This window comes from Nomascus leucogenys, chromosome 15 (assembly GCF_006542625.1).
Source record: "Nomascus leucogenys isolate Asia chromosome 15, Asia_NLE_v1, whole genome shotgun sequence".
Taxonomy (NCBI): Eukaryota; Metazoa; Chordata; class Mammalia; order Primates; family Hylobatidae; genus Nomascus; species Nomascus leucogenys.
In genome coordinates, this window is record NC_044395.1 from 66,892,431 (window position 1) to 66,907,919 (window position 15,489).

Consider the following 15,489-nt stretch of genomic DNA (forward strand, 5'->3'; position numbering starts at 1 on the left):
GGGACTAGCCTTGTCTTAAATGTGACTTTGGACTTTGGACTTTCAAGTTAATGCTGGAATGAGTAAAGACTTTGGGGGACTGTTGGGAAGGCATAATTGTATTTTGCCATGTGAGAAGGACATGAGATTTGCAAGGGGCCAGGGATGGAATGCTATGGTGTGGATTTGTGTCCCCGCCCAAATCTCATGTCGAATTGTAATCTCCAATGTTGGAGGTGGGACCTAGTGAGAGGTGATTGAATTATGAGGGTGGTTTCTCATGAATGGTTTAACACCATCCCCCTGGGTGCTGTTCTCATGATAGTGAATATTATCATGAGATACAGTTGTTTAAAAGTGTGTTGCAACTCCCCATTCTCTCTCAGTCCTGCTCTTGCTATGGAAGATGCCTGCTCTTGTTTTGCCTTCCTCCATGAGTAAAATCTCCCTGAAGCCTCACCAGAAGCAGAGGTTGCCATGCTTCCTGTACAGCCTGTGGAACCATGAGCCAATTAAATGTCTTTTTTAAATAAGTTATGTAGTCTTAGGTATTTCTTTCTAGCAGTGTAAGAATGGACTAATACTCACTGATTAGAACTGAAGAACTCCTAGGTAGACTACACTACTGCAAGCACCCAAAATCAAAGCTAAAGTGCCCTACCCAACTAACACTGTAGATACATGCACACACACACAAAAATTCTTTCCTTACAAAAGTGAATCTCAAAAAAAATGAAAAAAAGAGACTGTTACACCAAATGTACAGATATCAATGTAAGGAAGCAAGAAATGTGAAAAAACAAGAAAACATGACATCTCCAGAGTAACACAGTAATTCTACAGCAACAGATTCCAATGAAAAAGAAATTTATGAAATGCCTGGAAAAGAATTTCAAATAATATTATTAAAGAAGTTCAGTGAGATACAAGAGAACACAGATAAATAATATAAAAAAACAGAAAATCAATTCAGAATCTAAATGAGAAATTCAACAAAGAGATAGATATCATTAAAAAAAAGAAAAGAAACAGAAAACTTGGAACTGAATAATTCAATGAAAGAAATAAAAAACATTAAAGAGTTTCAACAATAGACTAGGTTAAGCAGAAGAAATAACTTCAGAACTTGAAGACAGGCTTTTGAAAATAATTCAGTCAGACCAAAAAAAAAAAAAAGAATTTTTAGTCTATGGCCATACCACCCTGAATGCATCCAATTTCATTGAATCTTGGAAGCTAAGCAGGGTCAGGCCTGGTTAGTACTTGGATGAGAGACCTCCTGGGAATATTGGGTGCTGTAGGAAAACAAAAAATTCTGAAAGATGAAGAAACGCCTTGTGATATATGTGACACCATTAAATTGTCAAATACTCAAACTTTAGGTGTTTGAGAAAAGAGAAGAGATAAGCAAATGCAAATAAAACATATTTAACAAAATAATTGCCGAAAACTCTCCAAGTTTTACAAAAGATTTAGACATCTAGATATAGGAAGCTCAAATATTCTCAAATAAATAAAAGCCAAAAAGGTATTCTCCAAGGTAGATTATAGTTAAACTACTAAAAGTTTAAAACAAAGAAAGAATTCTAAAAATAGCAAGAGAAAAGCATCAAGTCACATCTAAGGGAGCGTCTATCAGATTAAGGGTAGATTTCTCAGCAGAAATCTTACAGGTCAGGAGAGAATAGAATGCTATGTTCAAAATGCTGAAAGAAAAAAACTGCTAACCAAGAAACCACCCTCATAATTCAATCACCTCTTACTAGGTCCCACCTCCAACACTGGAGATTACAATTTGACATGAGATTTGGGCGGGGACACAAATCCAAAAAAGGAGGAAAGGATATACAAAACAACTAGGAAACAAGTTAACAAAATGGCAGGAATAAGTTCTCATCTGTCAGCAATAACTTTTAATGTAAACAAATTAAATTTCCACTTAAAAGGTGTAGACTGGCTGATAAGATTTTTTAATCACCCAACTATGTGCTGCCTACAAGAAACTCACTTCACCTATACAATAAATATAGACTGAAAGTGGAGAGATAGAAAAAGATATTTCATGCAAATTGAAACCAAAGGTGGACAGGAGTAACTATATCTATGTCAGATTAAACAGACTTTAAGTTATAAATATTATAGTAAAAAGAGACAGAGAAGGTCATTATATGATGACAAAGGGATCAATTCAGCAAGCAAATATAACAATTATGTGTGTGTGTATATATATACGTATATATATATATATACATATATATATATATATATGCACCCAACACTGTAGCACCCAGATATATAAAGTAATTATTATTAGGTTGAAAGGGAGGGATATCCACCAATACAATAATAGGCAGAGATGCCAATGCCCAACTCTCAGCATTAGACAGATTACCTAGACAGAAAGTCAACAAAGAAAAATTGAGTTCAAAATGCACTTTAGACTAAATTGAAATAACACAAAACATTTTATCTGACAGCTGTAGAATATACATTCATCTCATCAGCACAAAGAACATTGTCCAAAATAGAATATGTATTGGGCAACAAAACAAGTCTCAACACATTTTTTAAATCTTCTCAGATCACAGTAGAATAAAACTAAAACTTTGGAAACTGTACAAATAAATGGAAATTAAACAAGCTCCTAAATGATCATTGAATTAATGAAGAAAATAAGAATAAAATTTTTAAAATTATTGAAACAAATAAAAATGAAAACACAATATACCAAAAACTATGGAATACAGCAAAAGCAGTGCTAGGAGAAAAGTTTATAGCAATAAATGCCTATATCAAAAAAGTAGAAAGATTTCATGTAAACAACCTAATAATGCACCTCAAGAAATTAGAGTAGCAAAAACATACAAAATCCAAAATTAGTAAAAGAAAACAATAAAAATCAGAATAGAACTTTAAAAAGCCTCAAAAAGACAAAAAAAAATAAAGTGAAAATTTGATTTTTTGAAAAGATAAACAAAATTGATAAACCTCTAGCTAGACTAACCAAAAGAAAGAGAGAGAAGATGCAAATACAATCAGAAACAAAAAAGAAGATATTACAACTGATACCATAGAAATACAAAATATTATCAGTGACTACTGGGCACTATATACTAACAAACTAGAAAACCTAGAGGAAATGGACAAATTCCTGGACATATACAACCTAATGAGATTGAACAAGGAAGAAATAGAAAACCTGAAAATACCAATAGTGAGTAATGAGATTGAATCAGTAATAAAAAGCCTGCCAACAAAGAAAAGCACAGGGACAGAAAGTTTTACTGCCTTATACTATCAAATTTGTAAAGAAGAAATAACACCAATTCTTCTACAACTATTCCACAAAATTAAAGAGGAGGGAATTATTCCTAACTCATTCCACAAGGCTACTACTACCCTGACACCAAAAACAAACAACAACACAACAGAAAAAAAAACTACAAGCCAATATTCTTGATGAACATAGATGTAAAAATCCTCAACAAAATACTAGCAAATCAAATCCACCAACACATCAAAAAGATAATACATCATAATCAAGTGGGATTTATCCCAGGAATGCAAAAATGGTTCAATGCATGCAAATCAATAAATGTGATACATTATGTATTAGTCCGTTTTCTCATGCTGCTGATAAAGACATATCTGAAACTGGGCAATTTACAAAAGAAATAGGTTTAATTGGACTTACAATTCCACGAGGCTGGGGAAGCCTCACAATCATGGCAGAAGACAAGAAGGAGCAACTTACATCTTGCATGGGTGGTGGCAGGAAAATAGAGGAGCTTGTGCAGGGAAACTCTGGTTTTTTTAAACCATCAGATCTTATGAGATTCATTCACTATCATGAGAATTATGGGTGCAGGAAAGACCCGCCCCCATAATTAAATTGCCTCCCAATTGTCTTTCCAATTTAAAAAGACAGTATGTCAGGCAACAGCATAACTGAGATACTAAACCTGACTTCTAAACTCAAAATTCAAGTCTCATTAAGCCAAAAGTGAATGTCAGAAGGCTTTTTCTCAAAAGCATTTAGACACATTATTCAATTCATCAGTCACTCTGTGAATTCAAGGAAAAATGAGACCTTGATTCCTCTCTTGGCTCTATCTACAGGCAAACCAGCATTTACTTTTCCAGGAGTAAGCATAGGTTTAAGGAAAGTCTCTCAACCTCTTTCTTAAACAGGACACAGTCTTAATTATATTATAAGCATCCCGGTAAATGTAAGAGATCTAGTGACTTTTTCAGAAAATGTATCAAGGTTTATTTTTTCCAAGAGTATTGACTCATGTAGCTTTCTTCTGCCACCACATACTAACAACAGCATCTCTTGACAGACCACAAGAATTCTGCATAAACTCAAAAGCTAAGCAGAAAATACATTGTTTCTTTCCAATCAAATACCAGGATCTTGACATAATCGTAGCAGAATATCAAGGCAGATTTCAGGTATATGTTTGAACAGTCCTAAACTAGGAACTGAATTTCTTTGGCTATTCAGGCTCTTTTTTGGTTTCATATGAATTTTAAAATAGTTTTTTCTAGTTCTGTAAAGAATGTCATTGGTAGTTTGACTGGAATAGCATTGAATCTGTAAATTGCTTTGGGCAGTATAGTGATTTTAATGATACTGATTCTTCCTATTCATGAGCACGAGATGTCTGTCCATTAGTTTGTAGCTCCTCTGATTTCTTTGAGGAGTGTTTGGTAATTCTCACTGTAGAGATCTTTCACCTCCCTAAGTAGCTGTATTCCTTGGTATTTTATTATTTGTGTGGCAGCTGTAAATGGGATTGCCTTTCTAATTTGAATCTCAGTTTGGCTGTTGTTGTTATGTAGGAATGCTAGTGATTTTTGTACATTAATTTTGTATCCTGCAACTTTACTAACATTGTTTATCAGCTGGAGGAAGTTTTGGGCCTAGACTATGGGGTTTTCTATATATAGAATAACGTCATCTGCAAACAGAGATAGTTTGATTTCATGTCTTCTTATTTGGATGGCCTTTATTTCTTTCTCTTGCCTGATTGCTCTGGCTAGGACTTCTAATACTATGTTGAAGTGGTGAGAGAAGGCATCCTTGCCTTGTGCCAGTTTTATAGGGGAATGCTTCCACCTTTTGTCCATTTTGGAGGTCAAAAGTTAAGAGAAAATTTTAGAATTTCTTTGAGTAAAGAAGAATCACAGAAATCTAGCCTGAGAAAAAGTTGGATGATGTGTATAGCAGTCCTTCTCAAGTCTGACAGCCTTAAAATAAACATCATTAAGTAGAAAAAGTGTGGCATGGAGAAAGGGAGAAGACAATAAAGAAAAGAAAAGTAATGGAAATTATGCCTAAGAAAATCCTTTGAGTGTGATCACTAGCACATTGAACTGACCTGATACAGATAGATCAAAAACCTATTGGGCCTTTGAGGGGGTTTATTGCCAAAGAAACATGAACTCGACTTTTAAAGAAAGTTTTTTATTTAGAATTTAAAAAATGTATTGATCCTACACAAATTACAATTAGAAAGGAGAAACAAGTACTAGTGTTTTACAGCACTAAAGGATGATAATAGTCAACAGTAATATATTGTGTATTTTCAAATAGCTAGAAGAAAGAATATTGAATGTACCCAACACAAAGAAATGATAAATGTTTGAGATGATGGATATGCTAATTACCCTGATCTGCTCACTACACATTGTATGTAACTTCATAAATATGTATAATTATCATGTATTAATTTTAAAATGCATAATTAAATAAAAATTTATTTAAAATACTGATACTAATATTTTATAAGTAGAAAGTAGGTTCAAATGCAGTGTCACTCCAAAAGAAGTCACATTGTTCGATGCCTGCTTCATTTAGGATAATGGGAACATTAATAAAGCCACAAACCTCCAAAGGCAGATGGCATTAAAAAAACAATAAAAAGCAATGGTCAGGACATTGAAAACAATGATCAGGAGAGTTCCTCCTAGAGAACACAAACAATGTCTAGTTAAGAAACTTGTCCCACTCTCAGTAAGTAAAAATATTGCAATATCTATTCCTAAAGTATTCTCGCATTACTAGTAAGTTACTGCTAACTGAATTCTATGCTTCATTTCCAGTTGGAAATCATCTGCTCTACCATTAATAGAGAGACGGAATATTACTGGTGAAAGAGAAATCACAATGGGATCTGATGGAGAACGCCACACACATCTGTAGGTCTTCGATTTTTTGCTGCATAGAGTGATCAGATGAGAGCTTGGGTGGTCTCCCTTGGTAAGGAGGTAAGCATATTGTATATGTAGGAAAAAGAGAAATGAAAATTTATGATCAAGGCTCTTTTGCAAGCAGCTGGATCTATGTGAGGAGTCTGGCTGATGAAATGATAGAGAAAATGGTATCTCTCCTAGTTTGGGGCCCTAAAGCTTACAAGATCCTGCATATTCTTTCTCTTTCTGGCTTGCCAGCCAGATTCAGAAGCACCAGTGAAGGGCTCTAAGAGCCCAGAACATGGAGGATCCACGTAATGAAAAAAGCATGGGTCCCTAAATGTTGACGTGGAACAAAGCCCTCATGCATTGGAATGAGATGTGGATGAGAAGTAAACTTTTATTGTGTTAGGCCACTGTGCTATCATTGTTATAGTAACTAACTTTACTTGCATTGACTATTTCAATGCATATGGGTTTTTGGTGTACTCTGCCTTTGATATCTATAATCTGGAGCATGAAAAACTTCCCTTACAAATCTATCCAGTGAAAGATTAAAAATATACCTCAATACCTAGACTCTGAAGAAGGAAAAATGGGTTTATGTAGCAAAATGCCTTAATTCTCAATTTTAACTCTGGTCCCTATTGATTAAATGACATGTATAATTTATCATTTTGCTCAGTTGCCTCATCTGCAAAAATGGAAATTATAATTCGTGGGCTATTTTGACCATAATCTCTCTAAAAACTAGTTTTCCTATATGTTCAGAGTGCTAATCACACATAAAGAACTCAATAACTAATTTTTGGTTGAATAGGTGAAGAAATGTTGTTATTATACACAGTACTCAGCCAAATGCTGATAATGTAATATGTTCTGAAACACTAAGGATATTCACTATTCTTATGAATACCTGACTCATGTCAGTGATTTGGTATTGGCTTTTAAGTGTTGCTGAAGAAAAGAAAATCATGGTATAAATTGGTATGTCTCTTTTATTTGTTAAATTAATCGCTCAAGTCCCTATGTGCCCTATGAGCAGGAAGTACAGGAGTTTTCTAAACAGACTTGTCCGTCCTCTTTCAAACACCTGAGATTGAGAACTGGCATTCACTACAGTACTGTTATTCCTACAAATAGCCACAAAGCGGCAATGTTGACTTGCCAACTAGGAAGAGTTTGCTTAACTTCAGACGTTGCTGTTTAGGTTCTACAGTTGCACGGTCTTGATGCCCTAAACTTGGTCTCTGATGTCTCAGAACTGTCACTGCCTAGAATACACACCACAGCATAATAAAGTATCGGGATGGCTAGGCACTAAAAAGCTTTCTGTGATAAATGGAAAATGTAGTATTGTTCCCTCAGCAATACTTAGGTCTTTGTTTTGAGCTTTGGCTACCAACGTAGGGTCGCTTCTCCTTCCAACTTAATTCCAGAGGACTTGTTATTCTTTCTCTCCACTGGCCTTGATTTAAGTCAGCTATGGTATTGAATAGCAATGTTCAATGATATCAGATCTTCCTTCTCAAGAGGCTGTGTTCCTCATGCAAATGTGACTAACCTGCAAACCAGGGAGTGAGGGGAGTGACCTTTGGAAAGCTCTCCTGTCTCTCTTCTCATGTTCTGAATGCACCCTCTTCCAATGCAGTTGGAAAATATTCAGGTTGTATCAGCAAAGCAAAGCAAATCTTCATAGACTTTCTCAGTTTTAAAAAACTGACAAAACATTGGTACCCCATCAATTTAAAATGCCTTTAATTTATACTACTTCATTATATTCACTCAAGACAGTGTTTGAAAACCTTAACAGAGAGGACATGTTTTAACATTTTGCTATGGGAACTTCACAGCAGTGTTGGGTCTGCCCTTCAAGGTCTGATTCTTTGGTTATCTCGCTCCTTTATCATCTGTATGAGGATTTACTGCAAAGCCTATCTAGGACCCTTGAGACAAGTTATTTTACCACTTGCAGTGAGCTTGACAATTTTGTGAGAAATCTGTGGTTCTCTAAACCTCTGTACTTAAAACCAGAGCAGAGAGCCAACTTTAAGTATGTGGCTTATCCATTTGTTACATTTAGGACTCTACTACTGGGGAACGAAAGATTAAAAGATAGACATGATTTTTCAACTCTTCATTTAGCCAATTCATTATCATAAGTAAGGAAATGTTTACTGAGCCCCTCAATATGCGAGAGCTGTGCTAGTTACTGTGAGGGGGGATCACTGTTGTCCCACTGCTGTCTTGGTCCCTCCATCCTTTACAAATCCCTACAACAAAGTTGGTAGTTTCTATCCCTATGTACACCCAGTTTGAGTCAAGCATCTCATAATTGTATTGGCCATTTGCATTGATCTACAGAAGGCTGGTTCAGGAATTAAGATCTGAGTTTTGGCCAAATAACATAGACTCCTCTTTGAGTTCATTCTAGGCTTGCTCCGGGTGAAATCATGGCAGATGCAGGGAAAGCACTCCTGGAAAGACCAATGGAGTTGATCAAATGCTTGAAAATATCACCTGATTACAGATGTATTATATTCTTATGACTTATATCCTATTAGATTCCTTTTTAAAAACTCACTTTTATAATCATGTATAGAAGGCTCTTATGAAAATTAAATATTATTATTCATAGACATTGGTATATTGCAAGTGCTCAAAACACATGAACTTTGATTTTCATTATAAGTATTATTTTAGAAAATCAGTGGTGAAGTTGGCCTTTATATCGCCTGAAGGACAATAGGAAAGCAGTGAGAGATAATCTTAGCAACTGTGAAATGGAGAGAAGTTCTATTAGAGAATTCTCTGCTTAAAAAATGACAAATACTGAGTTGAACCTGTGGCTCTGGCTTGAGACAATGAGAGCCAAGCCTGAAGGTACTAAGAGCCCCTTCCTGTAAGCCAATGGGTATAATTTTTCTTTCCTACTGTTGTTGAGTGACTGGAAGAAACTCTCTGCCTAGAGCCCACACCAGCATTGGGCTGCAGTTACTTTATCTAATCCCCACGATGTGGGGCAGTTGATCTTACTCCTCTTAACAGCTTCACGTCAATTCCTTCATAGCTATGAATGCTGCCTCTAAACATGATGTCATGTTTCTCCACCCACCTGCACTAGGGGACTTGATTCTGACTCTAGTTCCCTGGTATGAACAGTACACTGCAGGGTGACGTTATAGGTGCTCCTCAGTAGTCACAAGCTTTCAGACCCACAGAAGATTGGAGCTGCGCCAGTTACTAACACTTATCTCTCAGTCCCAAGCCTGCCATCCATACTGTACTCTGTCATGCTGGCGCTGGGAGTCAAACGCTTCTTTGCCAGCTGTCTCTCTCTGAGTTTCTACCTACAGAGAGTAACAGAAACATTAGAAAGTTGAAACATGGAAAGGGACACTTGCTCTTTCTGTCTGTTCCTGTCTTGTCAGTATTCCTTAGCAGCAACTCTTTATCTTAGAAGTGGAATTGATTCTAGTCTCCAGATTGGTTGGTTGGTTGATTGGTTTTTGTTTTTGTTTAACTCCCAGCCTTACTGGAGTTAAACTCTCTCAAAAATACCAGCACCATCAAGGTAGTGTCCCATCCTCAAAGGTTTTAGTCCCAGCTCTGAGGGCCACATCCTCTGGGGTCCTATGGCATGAGTACCAGTTAGGGACAGCATCCTTCCTCAGATATCTGAGATCCAGTTTTATGGGCCACTTCCTAGCCTTTTAGGTTCTAATGACCCAATCTCTTTCCAAGTGGAGGTTTCTTCCCATAGATACTTTTTATCTGTTACTTGAACCTCCTTTTTTTCGTCATTGTCTCCAATACCCATTTAAACAATTGTTTACATTAAATTATCTGTAAATAACCAGTGTAGGGTTTTTTTTTCACCTAACTGGAACCATTATTATCCAGAAACCTGACACTATGACATATCTTCCCACATTCAACTACAGCACTTGGGCAGTCAACAGATCAAGTAAGACTTGATATTCAGTTCACTGAATGTGTAGCTTAAACATGTAGGGAAAGTGGCCAACACAATGTCCTAGTCAGCTTTCCTGTTTCCTACCCTCTTAGAGTCCCCTCTACCTGTCTACATCCATCCTCAATTTCAAGACTCTCTCTAAGGTGATGAGGCTATATAGGATAGAATAGAAAGCTGGCATTGCTTTATATTGTTATAAAGCTCTTTTCTTGTTGCCCAACAGAAGTTTTGTCAAGCAAGACTCTGCCTTCTCTGAGAAGTCCCTTGGGTCTCAAAGAAGTAAGAATAGGCAGAAAATACCTGTGGACATTTTCTGCCTATTCAAATACCAGAAAGACAAAATACAGGTCAAAGTAAAGCAAAGGCTGGTTTTCAGCTTCAGTTGTAATTGATGAGGCATTTCAACTATGTAGAAAGAGCCTAGGTTTTATTCTTTTTGCTTCCCACATATGTGATCTTTGGTCATTTCTCTTCCTAAAAGCATCTCTTTTTCTATGTGAAATGAAAGTAACAATGCCTGCAGAGATGTGTTGAAGATTAAATTACTTAAACATAACTGCCAAGGTTCAAAACAGCCACTCAATAAATACGAGTTTCTTCCCCTTGCCTACCTCCACCTGAACTAGGCAAAGAAAGTAAAGGAAGGAATCTGGTTCAGTAATGAAGGGAGCCTCAGTGAATGCAATAAATACTCACTAACTGACATTTCTCTACTTCACTGCCTAGGTAAAATCACTGAAGAGGAAGAACAGGAGGTATTAGAAATGTTTTACATATTCACCTCCCTCTCTGCAGTAACTTCTGAATTCCCTGTTTTATCTCTTTGGTCCGAACCCCATACACAATAGGGTTCATTGCAGGAGGAATAAGGTGATGAAGGACATTGAGCAGGATCAGGATGTCCATGGGGACCTTCTTTCTAGCCACATTTGTCAACACCACAACCAGTAGTATGGTGCTGAAGAAAAGAATGAGGATGAAGTGGGAGCCACATGTGCTCAGGGCCTTCACTGCCGCCCCCTCTGCTTTGAATCTAAGCACGGCTCTTAGAATGAAGGTGTAGGAGAGGAAGATGAGGAAGAAATCCGAGCCCAGCAAGGTCCAACCAGCCACAAATTGGTAGATTCTGTTAAGGGTGAAATTATCACAGGAGAGCCTGGACACAGACAAGTTGGCACAGATGCAGTTCTCAATCACATTTTTCCCACAGTAATGGAGCAGGGAAGTGAGGATAGGAATGGGTGCAGCAAGAAGGGCATTCCGCACCACAATGAATACACTAGCTTTGGCCACAAATTGATTAGTGATGATGGACGGGTACCGCAGTGGGTGGCAGATGGCCACATAACGGTCATAGGCCATGACCATAAACGTGCAGGACTCCATGGGGAGGAAACTGTTCATGATGAACATCTGAAGGAAGCAGGCAGGGAAGCTGATCGACCTAAGATCAAACCGGAAGATGGCCAGAACCTTGGGGATGACAGTGAGGCAGAGCACGATGTCCAGCAGGGAGAGGAGTCTGAGCAGGTAGTACAGGGGCTGGTGCAGAGAAGCCTCCAGCTGGATGGTGATCAGGAGGGTGGTGTTAGCTCCCATGGCCAGGAGGAAGAGAAGGCTGAGGGGCAGGAAGAGCCAGTGCTGCCAACTCTGGAAGTTGGGGAAGCAGATGAGGAGGAATTCAGAGACTGGGGCAGTGGAGCTGTTGCTGGGTGATGCCATGGGCTGAATCGTGAGCTGAGTAGGCTTCTCATGACTATGTGTATGGGCAGATACAAGAGGTTATTTTTACAAATTGCTTTGAAAAGTATCCCTTTCACTTACTCTTTAGGAAGCCAATGATAGGTAGTTCACTTTTGCCAAGTAAGGCAAATTTCAGCCAATATTCTAAAGGTAGAATTGTGAGACTTGATAAATAATGGTGTGGTCTATGAAGAAAAATGAATGAATGAAAAACCTATGAACTTTTAAAAAAAGGGTAGTGACAGGCAGTAACCTCACTATACGTTAAAACATATTACAAACATGCAACAAATTAGGCCAGTACGTTACCAGCGTAAGAAAAGCAATGGTAGATGATAAGTTTTTTCATAAATCATTTTGAAGAGAAATAGCTTTAATTAGATCTTTGCTTTCTACTATACACCAATATAATTTGAGATGGATATTTTTGTTACATCTCTTACCCAAACTCATGGTATACTAGAAGAAAATAGAATATAAATTTGATTAAGTCATCTCTTTGCTAAAACTTCAATCTATATGAATAAAACTATTCATTTCCCACAACCTGAGCCTGAACATCCTAGTGCTCCTGGAATAAAACTAAAAAAAAAAAGAAAGAAAGAAAGAAAGAAAGAAAGAAAGAAAGAAAGAAAGAAAGAAAGAAAGAAAGAAAGAAAGAACGGACGCTGGTTTTACTATAAATTTGTGATCATTAACCCATTAACCTTAAATGTGCCTTCAATAAATATTGCACCCTACAAATCTTCCCTAATCAACTTTCTCCTCTAGAAAAAAATTATTTTCCAAATGTCTTCATTTTTTTCAAACCTCAAACTCTACTTCTTTCAGAAGGTGACGTCAACTACTACCTCATGGAGAAAGTAGAAAGTAATCAGTAAACTTTTCCTCAACTTTTCAAAATAAAATCTACAAATCTAAAATCATAGTGAGATACATATTACCTTAGTCAGAATGGCTATTATCAAAAATATAAAAAATAACAGATATTCTCAAGGATGCCAACATGTATAAGGGAACTTTTATATGCAATTGATGGGAATGTAAACTAGTACAGCCTCAACGGAAAACAGTATGGAAATTCCTGAAAGAGATAAAAATAGAACTACCCTTAGATCCAAAAGTCCTACTACTAGGTATCTACCTAAAGGAAAAGAAAACGATATATCAAAAAGATGATTGTACTGGTATGTTTATCACAGCACTATACACAATACCAAAGATATGGAATCAACCCAAGAGTTCAACAACAGATGATAGGATAAAGAAAATATGGCATACACACAATGGAATACTACTCAGCTATTAAGAAGAATGAAATCATGTCTTTTACAGCAACGTAGATAGAACTGGAGGCCATTATCTTAAATGAAATAAGCCAGACACAAAAAGACAAATATTGCATGTTCTCACTCGTAAGTGTGTGTTCAAAATGTGTACATATAGATGTAGAGAGTGAAATGATTGACAGTGGAGACTCAGAAGGGTGAGGGGGGTGAGACGGGGTGGATAATGAGAAATTACTTAATGAGAATAATGCACATCATTCAGGTGATGGATACCCTAAAAGCCCTGACTTAACTACTATACAATCTATGCATGGAACAAAATTGCACTTTGATCCTATAAATTTATATAAAGTTTTGTAAGACTTATAAATAATGTGTATATACTCTCATCCTTTTCTTGTTTCCTTTCATTAAAATAAATAATCTGTCCATCTTCAAGAATGGATCCCAGCTCTCCCAGCTTTGAATTCTGGCTCTTTCTCTAACTCTCCCCTTCCCTTCATGCACAAACCTCTCACAAGCATTTACACTCACTGTCTCCATTCCCTCACCTCACATCCATTCCACAACTCACTTCAGTTTGGCTTCCATCTTCATTAGCTCCACAAAGCAGCTCTCAGAAATCACCTACAGCTTCCCTATTGTTAAATCTTGTTGAAACAGTTGATCAAATCCTCTTCCTTGAAACACTCTCTTTGGCCTAATTCATACATCACAATCTTCTAGTTTACCTTATACCTCCTGGTCACTCCCTCTCATTTTCCCGAACACATCAATCATCCACGACCTTGACGTCAATTTAAAGCTTCAGTCCTACATTTTCTTCACTTTTCTTCTTTCCTCTTTGATATTCTGTTTTCCTTTCTTCCACTTCTTTTATCTTGTCTATGTCATTAGACAATTACCATCTCTATTACTAAATTACTGAATTATGTTTCTTATTTAGACCTCTCCAGAAGCCTACTTTATGTATCAACCTGGGTTTCCCAAAGATATTCAAAACTCATCAAATCCAAAATTTAAAAACCTGGTCTTTTGCCAGCATCTCAGTGACTGGTGTAAATATTTGTCAGTTTTAGAAGCCAGAGCCCAGAAAATGTCTTGAACATTTATTCTACCCATTGAAAATGACACAAAGTACATGATGAAACCACTAAGACCTGTCATTTTCCCTTTTAATTAGCCCTGGAATCCATCCACTTCTCCATATCCACTCTCACCATCCAAGTACTATTACCTCGAGTAAAAAGGTAGATATTGCCTCCTAATGCAGTCTAGGTTTCTTTATAAACCATTCTCTACATTGAAATCAAAGAAATGTTTTTAAATATAAATCTTACCAGTCATCTGATTAAAATATTTCAGTGGCTTCTCATTGCTAATATTATAAAAAGGAAATTTTTTACTTGAACTTCATGAGACCATTAAGTTCATGAGGGAAGAAATCATGTGTGGTGTGTGGTTTTTCTTTTATCATCACTATATATACAGGGTATAGATAGATTGCTAGGTACACATAGTTAACTGACTACATTATGGAAGGAAGGAAGGAAGGAAGGATGGAAGGAGGGAAGGAAGGAAGCAAGGAAGGAAGGAAGGAAAAGGAAGGAGGAAGGGAGGGAGGGGAGGAAGGAAAGCAGACAATGTCATATATTATCTACCTCCTTCCTCATTTCCCAGTTCCATCTAACACCCCATCTCCCTTGCTCCCTGAGCTTCAGCCACACCATCCTTTCATGTCTTCAAAAGTTACATGAGCTTTCTGACCCCACTTCTCTTGGAAGGCTGCGCATCTTATGCTTCTACACAACACTTACTTTCTCCTCATCCTTTACATCTCAATTCAAATACTCTCTTCTCTGAGAGGTTTGTTCTAACCCCCTTTACACAAGATCAAGTCCTCCTATTTTATGTTTCTGTAGTACTTTGAACCATCCTCATCGTTTATAGTTATATATTTGTATGATAAGTTGCTTACATACTCCTTCTTCCAATGCCCAATTAGACATTTCATGCCATGAAAATAACATCAGTTAGCACAGTGCTTGACATGAAATGGCTAAAAATATTTGTAGAATGAGTTAATTAGGCATATGAGCAGAATAATAGGAAGGCACAAAGGAAAATTTCTGAACTCAACCCTAGAGGAAAAGAGAAGCTTTCCTAAAGCTGCTAACAACTTAGCTGAGTTTTATTTCAATAGATGTGGAGGATTTACATGCATTAAATCTGTGTAGTGTATTGAAGATATAAAAAATGGATTATGTGAAAGCATGGAGCTGAGTCTGAGAATAACTTTGGAAG

General features: G+C 36.9%; 1 protein-coding gene and 1 pseudogene across 1 annotated transcript; one reads left to right on the forward strand and one right to left on the reverse strand.

The window, feature by feature from the left end:
- Nucleotides 1–1,164: 1,164 nt before the first annotated feature.
- LOC115830496 lies at nt 1,165–1,283 on the forward strand (annotated as a pseudogene).
- A 9,576-nt stretch (nt 1,284–10,859) lies between these two features.
- LOC100593602 (olfactory receptor 56A1) lies at nt 10,860–11,918 on the reverse strand. The gene has a single exon (XM_003254851.3). It carries the CDS (start codon nt 11,873–11,875, stop codon nt 10,931–10,933), a length of 945 nt encoding a protein of 314 aa, XP_003254899.2. The 5' UTR covers nt 11,876–11,918; the 3' UTR covers nt 10,860–10,930.
- Nucleotides 11,919–15,489: the final 3,571 nt, after the last annotated feature.